General features: G+C 38.2%; 1 protein-coding gene across 2 annotated transcripts; it reads left to right on the plus strand.

Moving 5' to 3' along the window:
* Positions 1-474: 474 nt before the first annotated feature.
* Positions 475-9,241, plus strand: LOC146469589 (neuronal pentraxin-1-like). 2 transcript variants are annotated; one of them, XM_085123097.1, is made up of 5 exons: positions 475-556; positions 5,193-5,357; positions 6,446-6,680; positions 7,628-7,740; positions 8,946-9,241. In XM_085123097.1, the coding sequence occupies exons 2-5, from the start codon at positions 5,195-5,197 to the stop codon at positions 9,212-9,214; spliced, it is 780 nt and encodes a 259-aa protein (XP_084979223.1). In that variant the 5' UTR covers positions 475-556; positions 5,193-5,194; the 3' UTR covers positions 9,215-9,241. The 2 variants fall into 2 exon arrangements, with proteins under 2 accessions (XP_084979223.1, XP_084979224.1); XM_085123098.1 differs by lacking the exon at positions 475-556 and adding an exon at positions 1,691-1,766.
* Positions 9,242-20,343: the final 11,102 nt, after the last annotated feature.

A 20,343-nucleotide genomic window follows, 5' to 3' on the forward strand; every position in this document is an offset into this window, starting at 1 on the left:
TGTGCTCTGCGTGCAGCCATAAATAGATATACGGACACTATCAACAATTTTATCAAACAAGGCCGAGAACGCCTTCCAGCCTTATTTCATGTCCTCCACTATTTAAAAAAATGAATGTTGTCCTCTTTAAAACGATATTGCTGGAAAAACAGATAAGTGTAGTTTTGTTTTCTAGAAAATACGGGTAACTGTGAGAGATGGTGGCAGATATCAAAAATTTTTGTTTGTGCCCACTTTTAATTTTTCTATTTTTTGTGAGCCATGTACGTCTGTTATTTGTCAAAGTTCCCCCTCTGTGATGAGAACTTCCCGAATCCAACCGCGTCTTTCATTTCAATGTTTATTTTTAAAAGTGCGAGGATTATTGGAAAAAGGACGATTCGCTAGTAGCAACCACAACGTAACCGGTTATTTGCAAAACTTGAGTATACTTGACATCTGTCCATTACTATACTATAAATTTTACTAATGCGATCAGTTGGTCAGAAGCAAAGTTATCACTTTGGCCTTGCGGATCTTTAGGTTTGTTCCTAACAGCTGACTTTGCTGAGTGAAGGTGAGTGGAGAATAGCAAAGGAGGTTCTCTCGATATATTCTCAGAAACAATGAGAGCACTGGCGATTGCACAGTCTGTTTGATAAAAGGAGTCTCACCGAGATTCGCTTTTTGATTCGAGCTGTTTTTTTTTTTTTTTTACATCTTGGCGGGTCGAGCCTATCACAAAGTCATCTTGGAGACTTGACCCCCATATGAGGAATTCCGACTCAAATTCCTTAAAGTAGTGCCCACTGAAAGAAAAAGGTTGATGTCTCATGTAGTACTACTGTCTCGCAAAATCAGTTGAAATTGGCCAATCGCTTCACCAAGCTTATTCTCGCTATTGGCAAGCAAAACCATTTCTTTAATTCTGTTTTAAGTTCGTACGTCTTTTCAAAGATTAAAAGATATTCTAATCTCCCGACATATTACAATCGATAAATAAGTTAGTTCTTGATTTTAAACACCAGGATTTGAACCCAGCAATTATTTTTTGCCATTTACCTGCCTAAGTCCCCAGTCTTAATCGCCTGATTTAATCAGTTGCATCAAATACCATAGGACACTGAACATGCCTCAGTAAGCCACGGCTTGGCATTCGCTTAGCATTTTTTTTTTTTTTTGGGGGGGGGGGGGGCTCCTCTTCGCCTTCCCCGTTACTGTTTATAGCAGCGTAGTTTAAATGAAGGTGTGCGCCGTATTTTTTAAAATTGCTTTCTTTGTTTCTTATCGCTTTAATTGCAATGAAATGTATTAGAACGCGTTATCTTTCGCATCCTGTACTGTCTGTTAGTCAGTCAGTTTCAGCCGCTCAATGTCCGTCGTTAGACGTATGCCTTCCCCATTGACCTCCACTGGGCCACGTTTTGAGCGACACGGTGACAGTGCTTTAAGAAACGATGTAAGTCATCCTTGGTCCTCCTCGGTTCCTTGTGTGTGCCCGAGGCGTCCAGAACGTAATGCGGGTTGTCCAAGGGTTATCTGTTCTTCTCGCTACATGACCAACTCAATTCCAAATATGCCATAGGCGACCACCCGCATGAAGTAAATTGTTTTCAACTGTACGTCTAACCATGGCAATTCTTGAAACTGGATTGATTGGGTGATTAATTTATTTGTCTCCACCTAATATAAATTTCACAATGAATTTATACCGCGGATCAGCAACAAAGCTATCAGTTCAAACTAGCAGATTATCTGTTCAGAAGAGTTGCCTGTACCGACTCAACGTGAGTGCTACAGCTTGAAAGGTTCTTTTAATTTATCCTCAGCAATCAAAGCAATAATCGGTATTCTAGATCATCACAAGAGTAGAATATAGCATATAGAATATAGTAGAATATGTGTTGGGACTGAATACATAAAACGTAATGAAGTTACAGAATGTCTGATAATTTGGTTTAAAGGACTAACGAAATCTGTCATGTCGGACCTATTGGTATTACCAGCTTCCAGTTTAAACCAACCGGGGAGTAATTTTTGATAAAGAAAGTGGTCCTATAGCGTCAATTTTCGTCTCACTTTTCGTTGGTTTTCGCGCGAACCTCGTCGAGGGAATAAAAAAAAAATTGACCTGATCGTAGTTTCATAGCTAGTGCGATGTGCGAATCAGTTGTTGAGTGTTTGATCAGTTGAGAATGGGCTAATGCTGGTCACTTTAGTTTCCAAATTCGCCGCGGCAGCTACGATTCACGCTTCTCCGCTGGCGCATCGCAGCATTTTCAGTAAAAAAAAAGTAACCACTTCAGTTTTTCCCTTTGGCCACCCAGACGTGCAACCAAAGTAGACTAAATAGGCCCGATATTCTGAAATAGTTTTCTTCAGAGCCGGTAGTTTTAACGACCAGCAAAAAACGCCCGCTTCGAACATGCTTACGCCGTTCAATTGCAGATAAAACAAGGGCACAGACATGTGCAAGAAAGCAGGATTGATCGGGGATTCTTCGAGCTCTGAAGAGAGCTCCCGATCAACGCATTGCATTTCTTGCACGGAACACATTTTCAATATCAGATTTTGAACTTTTCTCGAGCGTTTCCGCGGTACACTTGCAGCGGCAGAAGATGGTGTATGTAAATTAGAGCTCAATGTGCAACAATAAAAAGACTTGGATGCGCGTCGTCGGTGGTTATGCATAAACAAACCTGTCGCTTAAAACAAAGTTTTTAGAGCATGTTATCATGGAAAGTTCTTTTAGCGAGGTTAAGAGACAGCGATGCCTTGATTTATTTGAGCTCACTTTGTGACGTGAATACGACTGGCTCGTATTCTTCTGCAAAGTACCTTAAAGTAGGAAACAAAACTCGGAAACATTTAACAACGATTCAAGATTAAAGTAATTGTGCGGTAGCGTTTCGACTTGAATGGTTAATTGCGATACCACATGCGCTATTGTTCGTGGAAGTGGAGCTTAGAATACATTAGTATACCCGCGGGAGTTTTGAAATAAGTCAGGTGTGTTCTCATGGGATTCACCACAGGCAAAAACTAGAGAGATCAGACTTGTGGTTTCAGAAATTCCGTTAAAGCCAGAACTTCCAACCGTCAAAATCATACGAAAATCTATGTGAAGCTTTCTTAAGGACGGTGCCTACTAATACCGAAGTATTTTTGTGCGATTTATGACTATGCGGGAAAATCAGATCTTAGCAAGGGCTATTGAAATCCGAAAAGAAAATTGGGGGTAACTACGCATTTTTCAGAGATAATTGAGCAATAATATCTCTAAAAAGCGCCAAAATATAAAGCAATGTATGGGATTTTTTCCTAAATTGAAGCTTAATTATCTCTGAAAAATGCATGGTTACCCCCAATTTTCTTTTGAGATACCAAAAGCATTTGCGAAGCTCTGCTTTCGCCGTAAAGTGTTAAACCGCGCAAAAATATTTCTGTATTAGTATGCACCACCCATAGGAAACCCGAGTATCTCGCAATGCGCAGAACGTATGCGCAGTAACAATAGTAGGCACCGTCCTTAAAAGCTTGACTGCCATAGCCACATGATAAAACAGAAATTGGGGTATTAGTTCAATAGAAATCCAGTGTTAGTGTGAATCAAAAGCGACTTCCCATACCCACTGGTGACTAAAATGGCCAAATTTCAGATTAAAAAAGCCAGAGTTTATAGAAGGACTAAAAAGTCAATGATGGTCAAATATTTTTTATTTATCCCTGTTCTGTAAAAGCCATATGATAAAACTACTCCTATAGCTTTTCTTAAAAAAAGGACTGATGATATGGAACATTTCACCAATTTGAATTGCCCCGGAATTGCCCAATCTGGGTCATTTCTGCTGTCGGGACAGAAAATTAAGCCGGATAGATTTCGAAAATTATACCTAATGGGAAACCAGGCTCAAAAGTATCTTCATATTTGGAGAGATTTTAATAGAGCTAATAGAGAGAATTGTTACAATCTTCTTTGAATGGTTTCGATTTCTTTTAAATGAAAGAATTGTAACAATCTCCTTTTATGGTTTCGATTTCGTTTAAATGAAAGAAGTTACTTTGGTAAATCTACAATCCCCCGATAAATACCAAGTGTAAAGCTACAATCTAATGATACAGCGCTAGAGAACAGAGGCTTCTTCGGTTTACAATACGGCTTTGATTATTTTTATGAAACCGTTTTGAGTAAGCGGATGTTGCTTTGCTCAAATCCGCATCTTTTTTCGGAGACTTTAAGGAATAGTGGGGTAATGTTTTAGATGGGCCAGCGCTCTTTAACGTATTTTGAAAAGATTTGTTTGGCCTTTTGCAAACTGTATTTTTAGGGATTGTTCTGAGAATATTTTGAGGAGAAAGTCAATCTTGGAACATTTTAAATTGGTTTAAAGTTATTGTCTCGACTTAGAGTACCGGGAAAATCTACTAGTCCTTCGTAGTGGCCGGTTTTAGTGCCTGGTTTGTAGTAAGGATGCATACCGTGTATTTCAAGTGATAGTTTGCGTACGATGGCAAAATTATTACGTTTGATTTTCGGACAAAGTTCGCTTCAAGCACACAATGAGTTGAGAACGGCAAACTTAAACATATCTTGCAGCAAAATCCTTGATGTTTATATACAAATTTGCACTGATATTCTGTGAAGAGACAAATACAAAGGTCATACATTATGTGTAAAGGTTTTTTTTTTGCAGTCTCGTATGGTTCCAGAATACTGGCAATGGCACTGGTATCTCTTTTAGTTCTCTTGTTGCCCATGAACCCTGCAACACCAGGTCAACTTTCTTACGTAAAACTCGCTAAACTATAATTGTTTCGGTGCGCTGTAAATCGATCCACTTTTGAGAGCAACAACTGAAAAATGAGAATTTGCGTTGCTTTAAAACCCTTTAGGTTGAGACGTACAAAGTATGGTAAAAATGTCCATGAAGATGGAATAAAAATCATTTCATAGGCACTTTAAATTTTAGTGTTACTTTTCATTGGAAACCTAATTTTCCGCCGAGCTGTTCCTTTACAAAACAAACTACTACTCCGTACTATCTCTTTTAAACTAGTTGGAAAGATCGGCATTGCAAGGTCTCCTATCAAGGCGTTTGTTGTCATCTGAGCTTGGACACAAGTATGGTTTATAGGGAAATATTTTTTATTGCAGTCTGGTTCACATCATTTCCCATGTAATCTCCGTCTTCCTAATCTTTTGTATTCCTTAGACATGGCCGGCCTGAAATTCGCGTTTCTTCTTGGTTTAATTGCGCTGTTTACCCTGATGGAACAGACCAAGCCTGTTGCAGGTGGAAGGGGAGGTCGATTGAAAAAACTAATAGCCAGGGTAGACGACCTGGAAGCAAGACTGGAAGCTATCGAGAAATGCAAACGTAAGAGTTTAGTGTTATTTAGTTTTACTGATATTGACTCAGGGAGAACCTTAGCAATGGAACTCTGTTGTCCCGAAAGATTTTGACCAGAAAAATTTTGCAATGACCCTCGGATGCATGAAACCACTTAGCACAATAGAATAAATAATGGCACTTTTCTCTCCAGTTCACCCCCCTTCATAACTATATTGCTTATTGAAAATTAACTTCATTGATCGTATAGCAGTTAGATTCCAAAAACCTACAAGTGTCAATGACAATTGAATTAAGCAAGTTTGGAATCCATAATTCACACCAGGGAGCCATATTTTCGGATCGAAATGAAGACGTATTTAAAACTTGTTATGTTTAACTGGAACAAATAATTCAATTGAAGCTGAAAAACAACATAACTGAAGGGAGAAACGAGACAAATAACCTGCAGCTTATGACACATGAATGGGCTTCTTGAAATGACTCACAAAAAACATTGTTAAAAAAAAGTCTCCTCAATAAAGATTGTTATTTATTATAGTCGTTTACCGCACAGAATAAGTTTAAACTGCAAATGACAAACAACATCGTATTTGGGAGCTTTAAATGAAGGGAGGTTCTGAGACTGATAGGCCACATAGACTGCACGGACATTTTCCTACCATTAATTGCTTCAAATTATAAATTCACTTTATTGACTATATTTGGTGGCAGCAAAGTTATGCCGGGAGCCTCAGAGCTTGGTTATGACCTGATAGCGTGCTGTTTTTAGGCAATCAAAATGCTGGAAATCCAATACTCGAGACCAGGTTTAATCGTAGCAATGAGCACACTTGCGTTCTCTTGAAAATGTGCTTTATATCATTGTCAGAATTTGTCACAGCCACTCAACCAACCCGTGCTTTGTACTGTAACTCCTTATATTCTAGAAGCAACTATTTGACATCATTTATAAAAGCTTGAGAGCTTTGAAGGAAAGGAAAATGGAGACAGCTCAGCATTATCAAGTAATTGTTCAGTATGCTCTACGTAGTAACTAGTCTGCTCTCTATAGATAATTATTATGGTGCCTTTTTTCTTCTATGATTCAAACTTCATAAAACCTTTATCTACAGCTTGTGAAAAACCACCGTACGGCTTCCTTTTTCCAAAAAAGGGGACGAGTGATTACATTGACGATGGCACGTTCAACAAGACACTGACAGTCGTAACCGCATGCCTGTGGCTAAAAACCGCTGAAGATCAAGGGAGCTTCATCAGTTATGCCACCAGTCAATACGACAATGAATTCCTGATGTACATGTCCGACAACGGAAAGATAAGAGTGATTGCGGACAACAAAATACACGGGTAACCGTTTTAGTACATTACAATATATATGTTATTGTCATATGACCCCTTAAACTATGAATTTCTTATCGCTCCATACTCTAAAGGTCTGTTTGCCCATGCGATTCTTGTACAACTTTTGACGCGCTCAAGTAGTACTTAACTCGTATTGAAGGGTGGCGTTTTCAGGGTTTTAGATTTAACCAAAACCTTAAAAAAACCGCCCAGTTAGACTCGAAAATAATTAAACCAACAAATAACACTACAATCCAAATCCAAATTTTAAGTACCACAGATGTCATAATCGTGGAAACACTAAGTCAAACGAGCAAATGGTTACCTGATACACTAAAGGAAAGTTACAAAGTTTTCATAAACAGAAAACAAAGGAAACGCTACCGTCATAGAGGTTGGAAAATGTGAACTTAATTCCCCAGTCCGGAAGCTACGGATGTGAATAAATATTGCTTTTTGGAAATCGGGTAAAACACCTTTCCTCCTATTTGAAACATTACTTTAAAACCCAATATCAATGTTTAAACTAAAAATGGCCATTAGCTAAAGGTGTCCCCCACCTACTTTTCAACCAATAAACTACATGGGGTTATTTTTGTATTTCTTCTTATTCCTTTTTTTTTCCCTTTTTTCTTATTTCGTTCTCTTGGTCCAAAAATCCAAGCTGCGTACAACACAAATGCCATCACTGAAACAATCGCTTATAGTCTTCAGTTTAAACCACGAGAGGTTTGGAAGCATAGAAATATTCATTAAAAAATAATAATAATAACAATAATAATAAACGTTCAATTCAACTAACTGTTAACCCAGGTTACAAAACTAATTCTTCCAAGAAAATGGTTAACATAAGATAACTGTCTGTAATAATTGTGTTGAAAGCAGTACCAGCTGACTATCTTTCCTTTAGTTACTAGATTACTATAGCTATACTTTTTTATGTCGATCTGCAGATCCACTGTGACCATAAACGACAATGACTGGCATCATGTTTGCGTGACCCTGGGAGATGCATTCAAAGTGTATGTGGATGGGGCAGGCAGATTTTCACAGCCGGTGTCGAATCGTAAGTTACTTTATGATATACTTGCAAATAAATAAGCATCACTTTAAATAGAAGTTAGTATAAGAGGCTAGACTCAGCTCGTAATTGCTATCATCATCATCATCATCATCATCATCATCATCATCATCATCATCACCATCATCATCATCATCATCATCATCATCATCAAATCCAAAAAGACAACATTAGTGTGATTTTCCTTACCACTATCGCTAACATCACCATCATCATCATTGCACAAATCCTTGTTATGATCATCATTAAAAATAACAACAACAACAACAATAACAATATGCTTATCATCAACAACAACATCCTTATAATTAACTTTACGACCATAATCATCATTGCACTATTCCATGTCTTCGTTATCATTAGACTCATCATCAACAACAACATCAATATTACCATCACCATTAGCCCATCATCGGCATTTTCTTGATCATTGTCGTCATTAATAACAACAAGTTCATCATTACAATCATCAATATTTTCACGGTGCTTCGCGACAAGATGAGCGATTTAAGTACTGAGAATTAAGTTACTTACAACCACCCCAACTGAGGAGAAACGTCACACAAAGGTAGAAGCACCGTCATTTTTTCCGCAGCATTTTATTGAGTTACCTAAATCATTTGTTTATTTATTGATTAAAATTGTCAGACTCTTTTCTCCTTTGAATGTTTGACATTACGCTTGGGCTTGCTATTGTAAAGTTAAGCGTCGAAGACATAGAAAATTTGCCCTAATTTATGTGTCATAACACCTTAACGACTCTTGTAGTGTAACCTGATGTTTAAAGCGAAGATTGAAAGTCTCAGGACTTCGCATCTTGCGAGTACACTAGACACTAATCATATAAGCAAATTACCTGCATCTCGCAAGCACATTCAAGTATAGCATACTTTGTAAGATTTGTCCCGCGACCTTTTGTCCTTGATTGTAGGTTAACCGGATGAAAGAATCATAATTTCCGTTACATTAATTTCTTCCACCTGCCATTTCCGGGTTGCTTTGAACCTCATTGTCAAAGTGAAGCTTCCTACATAGTTTTTATTATGGAAATAAGTTTTTATTCATACGCAAACAAAACTGATTTTCATTTCAAAACCCGTCCACGAAACCTTGCTTTCATAACAGGGTTCAAATCAATACGGGAATCACCTACTATCACCAGAAAATCACAGAGAAACATTTTGTTTCAGCATTCACCATAGATGCAGGTGGAAAGGTGATTATTGGACAAGACCAGGACTCAATCGGAGGGGGTTTTCAAACAACAGACAGCTTTAAAGGTGAAATGACAGGAATCAACATGTGGGATCGCGTGTTAAGTGCTGCAGACATATCGAAGTTGGCCGAGTCATGTTCCGCTGGAAAGGGGAATATTAAGAGCATGGCTGACTTGCGTGAAGATATATTCAGAGGGGACGCAGAGATGATTCGCTGCGACTGCGGACCACGTTCCGATTGAATTCATGTCATATTTCGGGTTATTAGTAATAGAGGTGATGGGATTGCTATATGAGCACCATGGAAGCAATATTGAAGTTTACATAACATTCATGTCATGGGAAATTTGGTAAAATTATATATTCAAGGTGATGGGACTGTTGCACACCTAATCTGATATCATGGCCAACATGGAAATAATATTTGATATTTGCGTGTATAACCAAGGAAATAAATGACTTACTTGACTTATTGTTCCAATGTTACTTTTACTTAATAATACGGAGCATAAGCAACGACGACGGCAACGGCAACGGCAACGTAAACGTCACCTGAAAATATACCTTTATTTCATTTCTGCTACTTCGCGATGATTTCAACTCGCTCAACTTTTACAAAAATGGCGAACTATCCAGGAACCAAATTGGTAGGAGTGGCGTACAAGTTAAGAAAGGAAATGAAAAATTTACCGTCGTGCGTTCTCGTTTTCCACAAAACCTGAAATGTGGTCATTCAACGTTGTTAAGTCACAAATTGAGTGGAGAAGCGAATTACTTTCGTTGTAGGTCTTGGGATCGCGATCCTTTGATAAAGTGACCATACTCGGCACTTGCTCTAGCACGGCCCTCACTGCCGCTCAGCGACAGTGACGTCAGCCGGGGAACCGGGTTGTTTCTTCGTTGGTGATCATCTACCCACGCAAAAACTCCACGTTTCTCCTGTTAATTTAGTACGAGTGAGAAATGTCATAGAGTAGTTCAAATTCTGGGTGTTCAATTGATTCAGAAGCCTTAGATTATATTCCTCACTACGACATTGAGTCGTGCCAGTACACTTTGTCCATGTCCATGTCTCAGGCAGATAGGCAAGCTCGCAACCCGGGTCGCTGACGAGCCACGAATACCCGCTCTTTTCCCAAGATCAGCTCTGTTTCCCTAATATCAACGCATTTTGATTAATGACAGCTCGTCACATGCGCCGATTTCTTTGAGTTGCTTTCAGAAAGAAAAACAAAGTTCTCCTTGTCTCTGCTGGATCCACAACGAGTCTGTAATTTTTCATGCTAGGAACAACTGGATAAAATAGCAGGCATTTTTAAGTAATGTCGACTTTTCGGAATGTGCTAGGAGGGTTTTGACAAAATATTCAAATTAAAACACCTCTGGGTTTTAATTCAGTAAGACTGAAATTTACAACGGAGTCTTGATACGTTGATAAATAAAAACTGCGCGGCAGTCACAAAACGTAATGAAACCAGTTCACATTATAAAGAGGGAGAAAGGAACTTTTTCCCCAGCTTATTCTTTAAATTGAGCGTAGATTGAATATTGAATTATTGATAATAAGGCCGGGATTTTTTCATACTCAAGAAGAAGGCATGAAAGGTGGAAGAAATGTGGCCGCGTGCTGAATTTTTTTAGGACGAAGGACGATATTGAAGCTTAGATCCGTCATCATCATCTATACGAGTTTATTGATAAACTACCCGTCCCCTGATCGTAAGACTAGGAATTAAAGTATTTCCCTTTATAACTAACTGATAAAAGGACTGAGTCTGTTAAGTTACAATATAACTTAGGTGCGTTTAGCTATCTGCACTTATTACCGCATAGCCTGCGAATACAGCCGCCTCTCATCGCTCCCGGCCCCGATGGGCATCGGGGCCGGGAGCGATGAGAGGCGGCTGTATTCGCAGGCTAATTACCGCAAGAACAAAATCACTCGTCAAAATGCTCCTAATAAATCCCGGGAATAAAACTCAGGCAGATAGGCAAGCTCGCAAACCGGGTCGCTGTCGAGCCACGAATACCCGCTCTTTTCCCAAGATCAGCTCTGCTTCGCTAATACCGTCGCATTCTGATAAGTAACAGCTCGCCAAATAAGTTGCTTTCAGAAGCAAAACAAAGCCGTCTCCTTGTCTCTGCTGGATCCACAATGAGTCTGTAATTTTCATACAGGAACAACTGGATGGAATAGCAGAAACGTTTAAGTAATGCCAACCTTTAAGAATGTGCTAGGAGGGCTTTGACAATTATATTCAAATAGGAACACCGCTGTGTCTTAATTGAATAAGACTGAAATGAACAACGGAGTCTTGACACGTTGATAACTAAACACTGTGTCACAAAACGTAAAGAAACCAGTTCACATATACTATAAGAGGGAGAAAGAAACTTTTTCCCCAACTAATTCTTTGTTTTGGAGATAATTTTTTACTACTGATCTTACTCATACAAACAAGAAAGGTAACACTTTAAAGTGAGTGTTGAATATTTACCTTAAAATGATCAACTGTCAGCACGCAAAACAAACACTGCTATAGCACATCGTGGGAAAGAAAAATAGCTCGAGGTTTCACTTAAAATACCAATAACAAGATAGATCTTCTCTAAAATATGGCTGAATGGCCAGAAATATTTACTTAGTGATTATTATTGTATTTCTAAAAGAGTTCGGATCAGAAATGTACCGTCTATCGGTCTGACGGCTTTATGTTAAGTTTTGATTGAAATCCATGAATATTAGGGATATCGCGGACCTCTTTTAATACGGCACGCAGCGTCAAGTGTCCACAAATTTTATGCCATACATAAGTGGATTGGTGTTTAATAGTGCGAATCAGAAATGTGGCTATCGGACCCTAAGTCAGGTCCCACTTTTGTGAAACTAGGCTTTAACTACATGTATCAGCACGTTTAATGAATTCTGAAGTTTAGGAGGAGGTATTTTGAAAACATTGTAACTCAGTCAAAATTTCACAGAAAACAAAAGTTAAACATTTAAATTATTATTGACAAATGGAACTTCAATGTGTAAAATATTCAAGTTGTTTGAGCAAGCCGAGGAATGACGTATTGACACACCGGCGAAGTATAGATAAATTGTAGAGTCCCGAAGGTAAAATTGGGTAGTTTCGAGGTCATCTTGTAAACCGTCTCGCCAACAACGAAAAAAATCGCATTGGGTCAGTAAATGTGATATTTCTTAATGGGATATAATGATTGATGTTCATGAACAACACGCTAAACGCACATTCCAAGTTATATTGTAACTCAACAGACTCAGTCCTTTTATCAGTTAGTTATAAAGGGAAACCCTTTAATTCCTAGTCTTAGAGAATTACGAATTTCAGTGGACGGGTAGTTTATCAATAAACTCGTATGGATGATGATGACGGATCTAAGCTTCAATATCGTCCCTCGTCCTAAAAAAAATTCAGCACGCGGCCACATTTATTCCACCTTTCATGCTTTCTTCTTGGGTATGAAAAAATCTCGGACTAATTAAAAGACAGTGTGTGCTGTGCCATGGCCAGACCACTCTGCCTAATCTTCTATTGCTGTCTTTGTCGCTGGTATTTATCAACGCAAACTTTTAAAAACGCATACGGGTGAACGCACGCAATAAATTTATCAAATGTCCTTTGCTGACGATACCTAATTAGCGATTTAAGCTTTTGAATAAACTGATTTTACCAGGTAAAAGTAACGGCATGAAATAGTTGTTTTGTTTAAAGCCTATAAAATATGGCTGAATGGCCAGAAATATTTACCTAGTGATTATTATTGTATTTCTAAAAGAGTCCGGATCAGAAATGTGTCTATCGGTCTGACGGCTTTATGTAAAGTTTAGATTGAAATCCATGAATATTGTGTGTTGTGTGTTAGTGCGGATCAGAAATGTGTCTATCAGACCCTAAGCCAGGTCCCACTTTGGTGAAAATAGGCTTTAACTACATGTAAGTCACGTTTAATGAATTCTGAAGTTTAGGAGGAGGTATTTTGAAAAAACTGTGACTCAGTCAAAATTTCACAGAAAACAAAAGTTCACTCCTAGTCTTAGAGAATTCAGATCAGGGGACGGGTAGTTTATCAATAAACTCGTATAGATGATGATGACGGATCTAAGGTTCATGCAATGTCGTCCCTCCTCCTAAAAAAAATTCAGCACGCGGCCACATTTCTTCCACCTTTCATGCCTAGCTTCTTCTTGAGTATGAAAATATCTCAGCCTAATTAAAAAACAGTGTGTGCTGTGCCATGGCCAGACATGTCTGCCTAATCTTCTATTGCTGTCTTTGTCGCTGGTATTTATCAACGCAAACTTTTGAAAACGCATACGTGTGAACGCACGCGATAAATTTATCAAATGTCCTTTGCTGACGATGCCTAATTAGTGATTTAAACTTTTGAATAAACTGATTTTACCAGGTAAAAGTAACGGCATGAAATAGTTGTTTTGTTTAAAGCCTACAAGATGTGTAAAATCAATAAGAGTCAGTGCCCGCTCGTACCACGAGAAGCTAAAATGACTGAATACCCTGGCCAAAGTTTTCTCAGGTTTAATTTGGATTCAAACTTACGCACACAATAATAAGAATAATAATAACCAAAAAGAATCCGAAAGTCCGAAGTGATAACTTAGCTACTGATCACGATCAGGAGACAAAGTTCTCGTATACTCAAGTTTTGCAAATAAGACGGTTTCAGTGTGGTTGCTGCAATCGCCCTTCGTCCAATTATCCTCACGCTTTGAAAATATCCAATAAAATGAAAGACATACGGGGGAGGATTCAGAAATTTTCCATTAGAGCGCAAGTACTTTGAACCAGTCAAGTTTACAAACGATTAAAATGTTTTCATAGCTGTACTGTGTCTTTTAGATACCTTTACAACAACATGGCGTGCGCTATTCCTTAATTCCTACTGGCGTCATTATGGTATATTTCTCAGCATACGCACGGCCGTGCGTCCATAAGATGAAGTGTACAAACCAGACAAACTCGGGTTTCCATCGCTTAGTTTTTAAAAACGTTTGCCAAGCAGAATTTTGTGTGGCAGCAACGCATCGCATTGACAGAATTTTGCAATCAATCACAAATAAAACCTGCTTTCCGTGCACTACTTTTGATATCACTAAGTTATAAAAAAGGGGTTCATGCTTTAAGCTGTGTGTATATTGAGTTAAGGCTACACGCGGGAAGTTTGGAGAACATTCAAGAAGCTAGAGTTGCTCAGAAGCTCCTACGCTTGTGCTCTGCGTGCATCCATAAATAGATATACGGACACTATCAACAATTTTATCAAACAAGGGCCTTCCACCCTCATTTCATGTTCTCCACTATTTAAAAAAAATGAATGTTGTCCTCTTCAAAACGATATTGCTGGAAAAACAGATGAGTGTAGCGTTGTTTTCCAGAAAATACGGGTATTTGTGAGAGATGGTACAGGTATCAAAGAATTTTGTTTGTGTCCACTTTTAATTTTTCCATTTTTGTGAGCCATGTACGTCTGTTATTTGTCAAAGTTCCCCGTCTTCCTGAATCCATCCCCGTCTTTCATTTCAATGTTTATTTTAAAAGTGTGAGGATAATTGGAAAAAGGACGATTCGCTTGTAGCAACCACAACGTAACCGGTTATTTGCAAAACTTGAGTATACTTGACATCTGTCCATTACTATACCATAAATTTCACCGTGATTTTACTCAGTTGGTCAGAAGCAAAGTTATCACTTCGGCTTTGCGGATCTTTCGGTTTGTTTGTAACAGCTGACTTTGCTGAGTGAAGGTGAGTGGAGAATAGGAATGGAAGTTCTCTCCATATATTCTCAGAAAGAATGTGAGCACTGGCGATTGCACAGTCTGTTTGTTAAAAGGATTTTCGCCGAGATTCGCTTTTTGATTCGAACTGTTTTTTTTTCACATCTTGGCGGGTCGAGCCTATCACAAAGTCATCTTGGAGACTTGACCCCCATATGAGGAATTCCAACTCAAATTCCTTAAAGTAGTGCCCACTGAAAAAAAAAGGTTGAGGTCTCATGTAGTTCAGTCTACTGTCTCGCAAAATCATTTGAAATTGGCCAATCGCTTCACCAAGCTTATTCTCGCTATTGGCAAGCAAAACCATTTCTTTAATTCTGTTTTAAGTTCGTACGTCTTTTCAATGAAAAAACGATATTCTAATCTCCCGACATACTACAATCGATAAATAAGTTAGTTCTTGATTTTAAACACCAGGATTTGAACCTAGCAATTATTTTTTGCCATCCACCTGCTTAAGTCTTAATCGCCAGGTTTAATCAGTTGCATCAAATACCGTAGGACACTGAACATGCCTCAGTAAGCCACGGCTTGGCATTCGCTAAAGGCAGTATCGCGTGCGTTCACACATATAGCTAACTTTAATGGTTTACAATACAACAAAGGAAAACTAATGTATTAAGGAAACTTTATTGGGCTACTCAGATTAATATACGTTTTCAAAAGGTTTCGTTGTTGAATACGGGCGTTACTGGAGGGATGAAAGCATTCAAGCCGACTCGTCTGTGTCGTCGCGTATCAAGAAATGGTCCATCGCACCCCTAAACAAAAGCGAATTGTTGTGTTTTCTGCTGAGGGAGTTGAGCCAAGACTTGGCGAAGATGAGTTTTTTATTATCGGGAGTTTGTAGGCGTGTCCAAAAGTTCCATTGCGAATGAGACACTACGGCTCCTCTTCGCCTTCCCCCGTTACTGTTTTATAGCAGCGTACTTTAAAGGAAGGTGTGCGCCGTATTTTTTAAAATTGCTTTCTTTGTTTCTTATCGTTATAATTGCAATGAAATGTATTAGGACGCGTTATCTTCCGCATCCTGTACTGTCTGTTAGTCAGTCAGTTTCAGCCGCTTAATGTCCGTCGTTAGACGTATGCCTTCCCCATTGCCCTCCACTGGGCCATGTTTTGAGCGACACGGTGACAGTGCTTTAAAAAACTATGTAAGTCGTTCTTGGTCTTCCGCAGTTCCTTGTGTGTCCCCGAGGCGTCCAGAACGTAATGCAGGTTGTCGAACGGTTATCTGTTCTTCTCGCTATATGACCAGCCCAATTCCAAATATGCCATAGGCGACCACCCATTAAGTAAATTGTTTTCAACTGTACGTCCAACCATGGCAATTCTTGAAACTGGATTGATTGGTTGATTGATTTATTTGTCTCACCTAATGTAAATTTCACAATGACTTTAAACCGCGGATCAGCAACAAGGCTATCAGTTCAAACTAGCAGATTATCTGTTCAAAAGAGTTGCCTGTACCGACTCAAGGTGAGTGCTACAGCTTGGGAGGTTCCTTCAATTTATCCTCTGTAATCAGAGCAATAATCCGTAATCTAGATCATCACAAGAGTAGAATATAGCATATAGAATAAAGTAGAATATGTGTTGGGACTGAATACATAAAATGTAATGCAGCTACAGACTGACTGATAATTTGGTTTAAAGGACTAATGAAATCTGTCATGTCGGACCTATTGGTATTACCAGCTTCCAGTTTAAACCAACCGGGGATTAATTTTTGATAAAGATAGCGGTCCTATTGCTTTTAAAGAGCGCTAATGACATTAATCCTTTCCTTTTTTGAATTTCCAATGTGGGTTATTTTTGTTGTCGGAACATATCATTCTGCTGCAGGCTCAATGTTTATTTGGTTATTTGGTTTGAAGGACGGACTAAAAAAAATGTCATGTCGGACCTGATGGTGTCACCAGCTTCAGTATAAAGTGCCTCTAATCCTAAATTTTTTTTGCATAATGACAAAATGTGACCGACTTGGAGATGATTAAAACAAAAGCTAAGAAAATTCATAAAATCCTCACGTTGCTATGGACGTTTAAACTCGCGATGTTCTCGTTCACTACCGCGCTGTGAGAGGTCTGGGTCCTAGCAAATTGATGACGTCAGCCGGGAAACCGGGTTGTTTCTTCGTTGGTGATCGTCTACTCACGAAAAAACTCCACGTTTCTCCTGTTAATTTATTACGAGCGAGAAATGTCATGGAGTAGTTCAAATTCTGGGTGTTTAATCGATTCAGAGGCCTTAGATTATATTCCTGACCACGACATCGACACCGAACATAATTGCTAGTCGAATTTGTGGATTCCTTTGGGTAGTTTGCACTCGTGTCAGACGTCACAAAATCAAAGTCAAATTCCCCTCGAGTGGGGTGGAAGTTTTATAACTTTCCCCATATCTTGAGCATATACAGTGATGGTTAAGTTCCTTGTCAATGGATCCCCTGATATAAAGCGTATTTCTTCAGTATATGTATATCGGTTAGAATTTAATACGTTCATCGGAAGTCCGCTGCTGTCTGTTAGCCAGCGGATGAGGGCCGCAGTGATTGAGCTAGGTTGCATTTCTTATCTGGAGTCATGATTGACATCGAAAGCGCTCCTATAGCTTTTCTAAAAAAAAAAAAGGACTGATGATATGGAACATTTCACCGATTTGAATTGCCTTGGAATTGCCCAATCTGGTTCATGTCTGCTGTCGGGACAGAACATTAAGCCGGATAGATTTCTAAATTAAACCTAATGGGAAACCAAGCTCAAAAAGTATTTTCCTATTTGGAGAGATCTTAATAGAACTAATAGAGAGAATTGTTACAATCTTCTTTGAATGGTTTCGATTTCGTTTAAATGAAAGAATTGTAACAATCTCCTTTTAATGGTTTCGATTTCGTTTAAATGAAAGAAGTTACTTTGGTAAATCTACAATCCTCCGATAAATACCAAGTCTAAAGCTACAATCTAATGATACAGCGCTAGAGAACAGAGGCTTCTTCGGTTTAAAATACCGCTTTTACTATTTTTATGAAACCGTTCTGTGTAAGCGGGTGTTGCTTTGCTTAAATTCGCATCCTTTTGTTCGGAGACTTTAAGGAATAGTGGGGTAATGTTTTAGATGGGCCAGCGCTCTTCAACGTATTTTGAAAAGATTTGTTTGGCCTTTTGCAAACTGTATTTTTGGGGATTGTTCTGAGAATATTTTGAGAAGAAAGTCATTCTTTGAACATTTTTAATTGGTTTAAAGTTATTGTCTCGACTTAGAGTACCGGGAAAATCTACTAGTCCTTCGTAGTGGCCGGTTTTAGTGCCTGGTTTATAGCAAGGATGCATACCGAGTATTTCAAGTGATAGTTTGCGTATGGCAAAATTACTACGTTTGACTTTCGGACAAAGTTCGCTATAAGCACACAATGAGTTGAGAACGGCAAACTTAAACATATGTTGCAGCAAAATCCTTCATGTTTATATACAAATTTGCACTGATATTCTGTGAAGAGACAAATGCAAAGGTCATACATTATGTGTAAAGGTTTTTTTTTGCAGTCTCGTATGGTTCCAGAATACTGGCAATGGCACTGGTATCTCTTTTAGTTCTCTTGTTGCCCATGAACCCTGTAACACCAGGTCAACTTTCTTACGTAACACTTGCTAAACTATAATTGTTTTGGTGCGCTGTAAATCGATCCACTTTTGAGAGCAACTATTGAAAAAAGAGAATTCGCGTTGTTTTAAAACCCTTTAGGTTGAGACAAACAATGGTAAAAATGTCCATACAGATCCAATAAAAATCATTTCATAGGCACTTTAAATTTTAGTGTTACTTTTCATTGGAAACCTCATTTTCCGCCGAGCTGTTCCTTTAGAAAAGAAAACTACTACTTCGTACTATCTCTTTTAAACTAGTTGAAAAGATCGGCATTGCGAGATCTCCTATCAAGGCGTTTGTTGTCATCTGAGCTTGGACACAAGTATGGTTTATAGGGAAATATTTTTTGTTGCAAGCTGGTTCATATCATTTCCCATCTAATCTCCGTCTTCCTGATCTCTTCCTGATCCTGCTCTAAAAAATATTCCTTACTTTAATTTTCATCATCCTGTTTTTTTATCCGAGAGAAAAAAATAGAAGGAACAAGAGTGCCTAAAAAGAGTTGAGTGCATGTACAGCAATAGTACTCTTCTGAATTCACAAAATGATGTACAACATATACTTTGCTTGACACATAATTTGCAAATTAAAAGCATTATATCACTTTATTTAAAATTCTTCAAAACAATTAGTGGATTAAACTATTTTCATATAAATAAAGATTTTACATAAACCCTGGACAGAATGGAAAAGGAAAATAATATTATTTAGTGTTTTTCCATATGTTACTGAAAGAGTTGTACCAGACTATGTGATAAGGTGTAGAAAACTGTAGCACTGGTTACTGCATGTCACAAAACCCATGAAAATTAACAGTTATTATTGGATAATCAAAAGTAAGTAAAAGAAAACAATTTACTTGGTATATTAACATTTTAATAATAACGTTATGTGACAATCATTTCAGTGGAAGTACTGTACCAATTTTTTTTAACTTCCTAGTGAAAATGAATTTTGTTCAAAAAAGAGGAGGCAAAAAACTGACTAAAGCAAATCCAAGAGAATTTTACAGCGGTTACCAGTGACACGCGACATACGGCATTCAAAAGAGACGGATAAAGTTGCGTTTTGGTGGACGTCAATCAAGCAAAAGCCGTTGAAATTATTTTGAATTCTGACAAGATTGCAAGGTAACCCGGCAAGGAACTGAGAATTTTACCTCGCTAAGAGAAGGTAAACTTTATTTAAATTGATTCTCGAGCCAGATCAAGCGCAAATAAAAGGTATTTTTGAATTAAAAATTTCAATTTTCACTGCACGTGATAATTTACTCACTTGCACGCATCGCTGATTTATTATCAGGTGTAGTGATTTCAAATTATTCATATAAAAAAAACTGCTTCGTCTAAACAATGCCCATTTTTTTAGATAATCTGGCTTGGAAATGAACGTTCATAAAGTTTACCATCCGTCAGTGGATAAAACTGTCAATTTCTTGGTTCTGTTGCCTTGAAATGGACTCAGAATTCAAAATAATTTCAACGGCTTTTCTATGATTGACGTCTACCAAAACGCAACTTTATCGGAGTCTTTTGAAGGCGATAGGTAGCGTGTTATTGGTAACCGCTGTAACAACTATTTGTTCTTGAAGAATTGGGAGTGCTGAAAAACATTGAGAGTTCAAATAACTGAGATTGCACTGTAAAAATAAATAACTGTACATATTTCATAATTCATTACCCACTACCAAGTTTTAATTTTTTCTTTCGATTAAAAGAGATGGCTGATAAGAAGTTTGACCTTGTATCTGTTAAATCACAGTCTTCAAAAGAAGCCAGGGTCTGGTTGCATTAAACATGGCCTGAATATCAGCCATCTCCTCTCTCGATGATTGGTGAGAGATGGGAAACAGCTGATATTCAGGCTCTGTAAAATATATGTATATTTAACTAAAGGTAAGGTG

Source organism: Pavona decussata, unplaced genomic scaffold (assembly GCF_977016875.1).
Source record: "Pavona decussata unplaced genomic scaffold, jaPavDecu1.1 SCAFFOLD_122, whole genome shotgun sequence".
Lineage (NCBI taxonomy): Eukaryota > Metazoa > Cnidaria > Anthozoa > Scleractinia > Agariciidae > Pavona > Pavona decussata.

Excerpts from the sequence above, each read along its gene's own strand:
- LOC146469589 (XM_085123097.1), top strand. The coding sequence starts at position 5,195 with ATGGCCGGCCTGAAATTCGCGTTTCTTCTTGGTTTAATTGCGCTGTTT. Across the intron at positions 5,358-6,445 it reads AGCTATCGAGAAATGCAAAC|CTTGTGAAAAACCACCGTAC; the intron begins GTAAGAGTTTAG and ends CTTTATCTACAG. Across the intron at positions 6,681-7,627 it reads GCGGACAACAAAATACACGG|ATCCACTGTGACCATAAACG; the intron begins GTAACCGTTTTA and ends GTCGATCTGCAG.